At 36.9% G+C, this 9265-nt stretch overlaps 1 protein-coding gene across 2 annotated transcripts in view; it reads left to right on the top strand.

Moving 5' to 3' along the window:
- Window positions 1-367: 367 nt before the first annotated feature.
- LOC107657528 (signal transducer and activator of transcription 1) overlaps window positions 368-9265 on the top strand; it is a 14282-nt gene continuing 5384 nt past the window's right edge. Inside the window, exons 1-21 of one of the 2 annotated variants that reach the window (XM_016445662.1) lie at window positions 368-405; window positions 1609-1736; window positions 1880-2024; window positions 2671-2766; window positions 2849-2938; window positions 3101-3179; window positions 3344-3438; window positions 4231-4382; window positions 4648-4806; window positions 5009-5101; window positions 5236-5295; window positions 5409-5438; window positions 5796-5886; window positions 5978-6016; window positions 6099-6182; window positions 6270-6368; window positions 6462-6597; window positions 6702-6757; window positions 7071-7165; window positions 7781-7920; window positions 8025-8213. In XM_016445662.1, coding sequence (XP_016301148.1) covers window positions 1609-1736; window positions 1880-2024; window positions 2671-2766; window positions 2849-2938; window positions 3101-3179; window positions 3344-3438; window positions 4231-4382; window positions 4648-4806; window positions 5009-5101; window positions 5236-5295; window positions 5409-5438; window positions 5796-5886; window positions 5978-6016; window positions 6099-6182; window positions 6270-6368; window positions 6462-6597; window positions 6702-6757; window positions 7071-7165; window positions 7781-7920; window positions 8025-8213 — 2056 coding nt within the window. In that variant the 5' untranslated portion in view covers window positions 368-405. Of the gene's footprint in view, window positions 406-769; window positions 875-1608; window positions 1737-1879; window positions 2025-2670; window positions 2767-2848; window positions 2939-3100; window positions 3180-3343; window positions 3439-4230; window positions 4383-4647; window positions 4807-5008; window positions 5102-5235; window positions 5296-5408; window positions 5439-5795; window positions 5887-5977; window positions 6017-6098; window positions 6183-6269; window positions 6369-6461; window positions 6598-6701; window positions 6758-7070; window positions 7166-7780; window positions 7921-8024; window positions 8214-9265 lie in introns of those variants that run through there. The other variant, XM_016445661.1, reaches the window with a different exon arrangement.

Below are 9265 nucleotides of genomic sequence, written 5' to 3'. Positions count from 1 at the left end.
ACTCTAAATCTAAATCTGGTATACCCTTTATAGAACCATTTCTTACAACAAGCATTCATTTATTAAAGGTTTTTCAACATATACACAGTAACAACAAGAATGACACATTATATCTCATAATGAGATCATTTTTAATAAAAGTAAAACAAGCATCGCATTATGTTTCTATCCGTTTGTGCCTCAACGCACATATTGAAAGCCAAGGGGTCTCCTTAAAACATCCAGTGGCGTGTAGTAAAATAATAGGGAATTGACGTAAATCCAAGTTTCGTTTCTCAGTTTCATTCCTGTGCTGAGTTTAGGTCTCGCTTTCTCAGAAAAGGCGTGCTTGCCTGGTGGCTGTGCCCTGAGTTTCACAACCCCACCCCGACCAGAGTGTATCAGCGTGAAAGACTTCGACATAAGGTCAGTGATGGACCAGAGATTCCTTTGTCTTTTAAGATAGTAATCAATGCTTCGTAGATTATTATGAACGACTTTTATCTAATTATCAAACTTAATTGAATAATATTCCAGTGTTTCGTTAAGTTTCTGTTTTCACATCAATTCCTATTCTGTAAAGAGCGTGACAGTAAAGGGAGGACTGCACTTGCCGAGAACAGCCATTCACTAAAGTGGCGCGGTTTAGCGTACGCATTAGAAAATGATTGGCTGTCATCCCTGGTGTATTTGCATATGGTAATTACAGCATTCCGATTGGCCTACAGTGCCAATGTGGGCTGTAACCTGCGTCAGTATTTCATGTTTTACCATTATGAGCTCACTGAAGAGAATATAAGTTTTACGCATACACAGTTTAGTCTACTTGTATCTTGTATCCACTTCGCCTGAGATATACTGCTTTTGTGCATTGACCCAACTTCTATGTTGAAAGGTAATTTTCTGCTATCTAGCGTTTTATCTAATTTCGTTCTTTTTGCTAATGTTATCCCATGTAAGGCATTTTTTTTCTCTGTTTGTTTACAATGGAATGAAACCTGAGCATAAGACATAGTATACAATTTTCAATTTTTTACATACAGCTTTAAAAAAAAATAATAATGGATTAAGTATCAATTGCATAGAATAAAAGCATTTTAAAATCTCTAAAATTATATTTTGCTCTGCTATAAGGTGAAGTCACACTACAACTTTCGTTCTGTTGATTTCAATTCAATAGAACGAAAACAAGCTCATGCGAAAAAGTTCGCTGCGTTCAAAAAGTCCAAGATTGGTGAACTCTAATTCAAGGATCTGATTACCTTTTTAAGAGTGACATTTAAGAGTAACAGTATAAAGTATAAAACTCTTTAAATACAAGTCTAGTGTGACCGTGGTCAGTGATTTTAAAAGATGAGCACAGCACCAATACTCTTAATATTATTTCATTAACTAATTTTTATTAATATATTGCAATTTTATTTTTTGTATTATCATAAAAGTCTCATATTATTAAATATATTTGTGCATTTTTATAACACATTTTATTATTATTATTATTATTGGCTTAATGCCTAATGTTAACAAAATTGCTCATGAAACAAGGAGCTAGGAGACAAATGTCAACAGGATGTTGCACGTAACCACTCTTACACTATTTCATATGCGAGTGTGATTTTATATCTTCAGATGACACTCTGGAACCAGCTGCAGCTGCTGGACTCTCTGTATTTACAGCAAGTGGACCAGCTTTACGATGAGGCTTTTCCTATGGAGATCCGACAGTATCTCAGTCAATGGATTGAGAGTCATGACTGGTGAGAATTTTTTTTTAATTTATTGTTTAATCTTTTATTTAATTATTTAATTTACTAATGTATTATCCAGTTGCACATTTGAATTTATGCATCATGAATTGCTGCAAAGCATCACATCTTTGACACATTATTGTTGGTTGCAGGGAATCTGTCGCGAGTAATGTATCTTTGGCAACCCTGCGCTTCCATGAACTCCTGAACCAACTGGATGAGCACTACAGCCGTCTCAACCTAGGGAACAACTTCCTTTTACAGCATAATATACGCAAAATTAAGCGTAACCTACAGGTGCAATTTTTAATAATGTTTTTCTAACTATGTTACATTCAATATACATTAAAGGGGTCATATGATGCGATTTCAATTTTTCCTTTCTCTTTTGGAGTGTTACAAGTTCTTGGTGCTTAAAGAAGATCTGTAAAGTTGCAAAGACTAAAGTCTCAAATCCAAAGAGATATTCTTTATAAAAGTTAAGAGTCAGCCACGCCTACCTAAAACGGCTCGTTCTAACACGCCCCCACATGTCTACGTCACGATGTGGGAAGATTTGCATAATGCCGCCCAAATGTTCACGCAAAGAAAGAAGGCGTAACTTTTATTCTCGCTGTAGTATTGTTGTTGTTGCCGCCGCCATGTCGTGAAGACGCACAACGCACTGGATAGCTGGCCAATCAGAGCACACTTCGCTTTTCAGACCGATGAGCTTTGTAAAAATGACGCGTTTCAGAAAGGCGGGGCATAGAGGAGAAACAATAATGTACAGTATGTGGAAAATAATGTGTTTTTTGAACCGCATAAACACATTTAATTTCATTACACCAAATACACAAAATAATGTTCTTTTTAGCAAGATCATATGACCCCTTTAATATCCTTGATTTCATTATTCTAAAATAAAATGTCAGAGTTAATGGAAATAATCGTCTCCCATTAGGAGCACTTCCAGGAGGATCCTGTTCACATGGCTATGATCATAGCTAGCACTCTGAATGAAGAGAGAAAGATACTGGAAACTGCACTTAGTACTCAAGTAAGGCTTTAGTCTTGCATTACAACTGTCATTTCAAACCTGCACATGTGTTTATCATTCATCTTAATAATTTTGCTTTTAGGATAAAGGTGGCTCATCACAGGGGAGTATCATGATGGAACAGCAAAATGAGTTGGGCAATAATGTCAACAATTTGAAAACGAGTGTGCAGGTAAACCATCTCAGTAAATAATGATAAGGTTTTGGAGCTCATATTGAATCCTTTTGGGTCTTTACCTCAAAAACGCTTTAAATGACACAGATTTCTTTAAACCTTACAAGTAACTACAATGTTTCAAACAGCTGCAATTGTGGAATATTTATTTGCTTCTAGGAAATTGAACAGGACATTCAGGTTCTGGAGGATGCGCAAGATGAATATGACTTCAAGAGAAATACTTTGCAGAGTCGAGGTAACATACATTTTTAGCATTTTGCTCCTGGTATTAACTCATATTTTGTGATATCTGTACTTGGTTTGATCAATATTGTGGTTTTTACAGAGTCTATGTGAACATAAATAGTGTGAATTTACATGAATGAGAAATGGTATGGATTTGTATTTTTATATTTTCAGTGGAAGCTGAAATGAATGGCCAGATAACAAAAGAGATCCAGCAGGAGGAAATGGCACTTAGACAAATGTTTGTTGGGCTGAGCATGAAAAGAGAGGTAGGTCAAGATTTCAGCAATGCACCTCTTTGAATATTCACATCTAGGAATGTGCTTAAAGTCAGCATGAAACAGAAGTTTTGTGATAGTCTTTTCTTTTCTGTTGTGACAATTAATCGAAGCTTCCAAGGTTAACACACAAAAAGTGTAACACAAGATTTTTTTTTGAATGGCTGTCAACGAAAGAGTGGCTTCACTATGTTAAATAAACGGCTTTGTGGGAGAACAGCTTATCAAACAGCTAATCTCCAACATGTTTGGCATGTAACATTCATTTTGGATTGATCTGTTTTTAGAGCTTACACCAATAAAAAGTGAGAAGTCGCATAAAAACATTTGCGACAGGTAGGATTCAGTTCATGGTATCTCTCAATCATTTCTGTAGTGTGTGCAAAAACCGACTGACTGTCGCACAACTTTGATGAATTCAAGGCTGTAATGTGATTGGTTATCAAGTTGTTGTTATGCTTTCTCCAATGGTAGATCCGCGGACTTTGATATCTCTCAATAATAAGACCATCTCTGGCTTCTCAAACAAGAAGAGATGTAGAGTGGCACTTGATTTTGTCCATCAGTAATTGATTGGATTGTTTGATCGTTCATTTTGCGTATAATCTGAGAAAAGAGATGTCATTATAAGAGGGAGGGGAAGTTATTTTGATTAAAGATTACAAGGGCACATGCATATAAAAAAATGTCAGTGTTGATTTCAAGGTGACTTTAATGTTGCAGTTTTTTTTCAGTATCATATTTTTTCTTAAATATAGCATATATATATATATATGTGTGCAGGTGGTGATAAAAGAAATCGCTAATGCACTGACTCTAGCAGAGCAGATCCAGCTCTCACTCGTATCAGAAGAGTTACCGGAATGGAAGAAAAGACAGCAGATGGCTTGTATCGGTGGGCCACCCAATGCCTGTTTGGACCAACTGCAGAGCTGGTGAGAACCTCTAGGGGGCGCTTCAAAATGACTTATAATGCAGTTGGAAACAAAATAATGATAAAAAATATATATAAAATAAATATAATTTTATACTATTAGAAACAAAATCCTTGAAATTATTAGTTGTTCCTGAGGGTCATTAATAAAAGTATTTCTATATCCAATGTACAGTAGTCTCAAGCTGGAGCTGATAGCTTTTGGTGCTATCCATGGTACTGATACATTATTTTTATAATGAGCTAATACATTAATTGCGCTCCAGGTTCACAGCAGTGGCAGAGTGTCTGCAGCAGGTCCGTCAGCAGCTGAAGAAAATTCAGGAATTGGTGCAGAAATTCACCTACAACAACGACCCCCTCACTCTGGGCAAGAGCCAGCTGGATGAGCAGGCCCTTTCACTCTTCAAAAACCTTATATTAAAGTGAGACACAACACCTTAACCGTTCATACCTTTCTGTGTCTCTATATGTAGAGCACATGCTGTAGAAAAAAAAAGGTTATTGATGGGAGGATTTGTGGGCTTATAGATTCACAGGGGAATTTGAATATATTTTGTGGTGTGCGTCACTTCTGAAAGATTCTAGTCTTGAACAGGATGGCAGTGGTTGTGATGTGTCTTTCAGTTCTCTTGTGGTGGAGAGACAGCCTTGTATGCCCACACATCCTCAGAGACCCTTGGTGATAAAAACAGGAGTTCAATTCACAGTCAAGATCAGGTGGGTTTCTTTGAAGTTACCGTCAGTGACACTGTGATGTCACTTATTTTAATTGATGGTAAATATCGGAGAAAAGCCTTTCATTTCAGTGATGCCGATGTGTATCTAAAATCTAACGTCTTATTACTTTGTAGATCACTAGTCAAACTCCCTGAACTGAATTGTCAACTCAAAGTAAAAGTCTCTATTGACAAGTAAGAAAAAGCTCTTGTCTATCTATCTGTCCGAGTATCCATCTATCTACTTGTCTGTCTGTCAGTCTATCTTATCTGTGTATTCATACAGTATATTTGTTTTTCCCCTGTAGAGATTTAACAGAGAAAGACACGATAAAAGGGTATGTAACATATTACAAAGAAATGTGATGTTTTGAATGAGGCAATGTATTTAGATACATAGCAAGTAAGTTCCTACAACATTTCATATTCTTGTGGTCCAATCAACAACCACAAAAACGTCTGCATTTGACAAAAGTCCAAACCTGCAATCATATTACTGTACAGTAACACATCGACTATTATAATAATCAGAAGATAATAAGCTTGAAATGCATAATGAAAACCCTAATTATTAAATTATTCTGTTTTGAAGGAAACCTTTTAACAATTTATTATTTATCAAGGAACATCATTAGCATTTTTATGCATGCCGCCAAAGCTCAAATAATCCAAATGTCTGTTTTCTGGTGTCCTAGCTGTAGGAAATTCAACATTTTAGGAACATTTTCTAAAGTTCTGAACTTAGAGGAATCCAGTGGATGTCTAGCGGCTGAATTTCGTCATTTGGTAAGATGTGAAAAACAAACAGATATTACTGCAAATATAATGTCTAATTATACATTTATTGTTGATCTTTCTTTCCCTCTGATTACCACAGCAATTGAAAGAGATGAAATGTAGCAACAGAACCAATGAGGTAGGATAAAATACACATACAGATACAGTGATGTCAAATAAAATGAACTGTAGGAATTGCTGATGTTTTTCGTTCTTTACAGACCCCTCTTATCATTTCTGAAGAGCTGCACATACTTAACTTTGAAACTCAACTCATTCAGCCAGAACTGTGTGTTGATTTATCGGTAAAGTACTCTGAAATGTAACTACTGTACCAATTGTGACATATCAACTGTAATTCTGACCGCACCTGTTTTATTGTAATTAAACAGATCACATCACTTCCTGTTGTGGTGATCTCCCATGTGAATCAGTTACCTAGTGCCTGGGGCTCCATCTTATGGTACAACATGCTCTGCAGTGAACCCCACGTATGGCCATTTCCCATGATCAATGTTTTTGTCCTCTGTTGAGGTTTCCATTCTGACTCTCGCTGTCCATCTGTCCATCTCACTCTCTCTCAGAATCTGACGTTCTTCTTGAATCCTCCACCAGTGAAATGGGAGCAGCTTTCAAAGGTTTTAAGCTGGCAGTTTTCTTCTGTCACTAAACGAGCGCTGAACTCTGAGCAGCTGAGAACGCTGGCTGACAAACTTCTCGGTGAGTTTATTTGTGCTTCCTTTTACCTTTTGAAATGGGACTGAGTAGATGCTCATATTTCCAATATATAGCACACTTTTTTTTTTTTTGTATCTGTTTTTTAGGTCATGAAGCCCAAGGTGACCCTGAAGGACTCATCAACTGGAATACATTTTGTAAGGTAAGTTTATGGAAAAAGTTTAAACAAAGACAGGAAAGTCGCTTTCGCTTTCTTTAACCAACATCGCTTTTGTTTGTTCCTCTGCTGTCACCACATGATTTACTGCTAAAACAAAACTTAATGAGACTGTGGAAGGACCTGATCTCACAAAGAACAGCTGGGCTTTCAGAACTCGACACTAACTGAATATATTTAATATTATTTTTATTCTAAAAGGAAGTGCAATAAATATTGTCACAACATTGACAAAGCAATGCCACGCCAATGCGTTAGCTAATGGAAGTCGAGTACATACCTTCGTGCTTTCACCTAGATGTCTCCTAATGAGAGGGGTCTACCGTTCTGGCTGTGGATAGATGGAATTCTGGACCTTATTAAAAGACACCTGCTCAACATCTGGAATGATGGGTAAGAGTTCCATCATTACAGACAAATACTGTACCATCTAGAGCTGGAATGATCTGTCTGCTATATATTAGAATCTGTTCCATTTTAGATGTGCACAATCAGCCAATGTTTATTATTATTATTGTCGATTTTTTTTAAATCCTAGAATTTTTTTTATTTTTAGATTAACAGAATAACAAATTAAAATTTTAAAGTCAACATGAAATCAACATTCACCCCATATTTTTAATAATACATATTTCTGGTCTTAATGGGTATGATTCAACGAAAAAAATGTGTTTGTGTATGCAATCTTTAATCAAAGTGTAACTCTGCCTCTGCTTGCTCCGTTTTGATATACAACTCCCACTTTTCACAATCCAAATAATTCCAAATAGATAAAATCAAGTCCCATCCTACTTTTTTTTTTCTTTTGAAAATCTGATTTCACACAAAAATTTGTAAGATGCTGCTTCAGGTCAACTAACCCGAAACAAAGTGATAATATGTCAAAACCTCCATTCCCTTAAGCTACATTCCAATTTATATTACTGTGCTGCCATGCACATAGGCATTTTTATCCAGTCCAATTTTATCCAATTTTTATTTGCATTTTTTTTTTTATCACATATATAGGTATATTATAGGGTTTTTGAGTAAAGATCGAGAGAGGGCTTTGTTGAGTGGCAAACTCCCGGGCACTTTCCTTTTGCGCTTCAGTGAAACCTGTCGAGACGGAGGAATCACCATCACATGGGTGGAGTATTCACAGAACGGTGTGTGCTGGTTTGAATTGGAGTATTTTATCATTTATTGTTTATAAAAACAGTATCTGTCTGGCAGTCTTTTAATGTACGTGAATGAATGTCATCAAATACAGGTGAACCTAAGACGCATTCAGTGAAGCCCTACACTAAAACAGATCTGGCGTCTATTTCCTTGCCTAACGTCATCCGCAACTACACCCTCACTGCTGCAGAGAAGATTCCGGTGAACCCCCTCATCTACCTTTACCCAGACATCCCAAAAGATGACGCCTTTGGTCGCTACTATACCAGCTCGTCTGATGGTAGATATTCTTTATTTAACCATTCATTTATTCAAAAAAGAGGATAAGACAAGAGTGAAAAACTGACTGAAACAACAGATGTCAACAGTTCCGGCCCTACCTAATAAGCGATATATGCGGCTGCATAGGGCCCCCGTGGCCACCATGGGCCCCGTGTCAGGAGTTCAGACAGCAATCACGGGAGTAAGGCGAGATTATGGTGGAGATGGCAACAGCAGAGCTGAGCTGGAGCGTTCTCTGAAGCTGAACTTCCATAGGAATTAATTTAAAACGTTCGTGGACACGCACTGTAAGTGTCTGACAAATCTTGTAGAATACAATGCGCGCTCAGCACCTCCGGTCCCGATCACGAAATCGAAAGTGAAACTAAAAAGAATGCGTGCGCGCATTCAAACGCAATTTCAATACCAGCAGTTTGAGAGCGGCTGCGGCTCCCTGATGCATGCAAATTAGGCTGCATACAATATCTAGGCTGTAATTAGTATGCACACTATAATAGGATGTGTAGTTATAACCATCTCTTAGCTCTGTATCATGCTTGACGAAAATGTTGGTTTCTGTTTGCGCTTTGATTTGAATATTGAGAGAGTAGCCTACTTTGATTATGGTTGCACTTAATAAGACTAAGAAAGAACTGTTCTTTTTTTTCTATGATCAATTTGTGGAAAAAAGTTCAGATAGGAGGTCAAACATTCTAAAAACTCATAGCCTGCAAGTACAATTCTATAGGTCTGAAGAGACTCATGAAATCATACAGAAGAGAAGTCAGTCAGTTGAGTTTGTGGCAAAATCTTTTACAGTGCTTGAGTATTCTCTGTTATTGCATATAATAATTCATACTCAGAAAGCAGAACTGAGATGGCATTTATTGCAAGATTAGTTAAAACATTTCAATGCACCTGCAGACTATTTTTCCAGGCATGTTTTTCATCATTGAAGATTTCTTAAAATAGTGTAAAAATCTTGTCTAGTCTCATTCTTGTGAACCCTATCTCGTGTCTCGTCTCGTCTCAGATTTTTGCCTTCACTTTAATGTTGCTTAAATCTGTTTC

Source organism: Sinocyclocheilus anshuiensis, unplaced genomic scaffold, assembly GCF_001515605.1.
Source record: "Sinocyclocheilus anshuiensis isolate Anshui unplaced genomic scaffold, SAMN03320099.WGS_v1.1 scaffold179, whole genome shotgun sequence".
NCBI classification, from domain to species: Eukaryota; Metazoa; Chordata; class Actinopteri; order Cypriniformes; family Cyprinidae; genus Sinocyclocheilus; species Sinocyclocheilus anshuiensis.
Note: the sequence above shows the minus strand (reverse complement) of the source record. Positions and strands in the feature narration are given on the sequence as shown.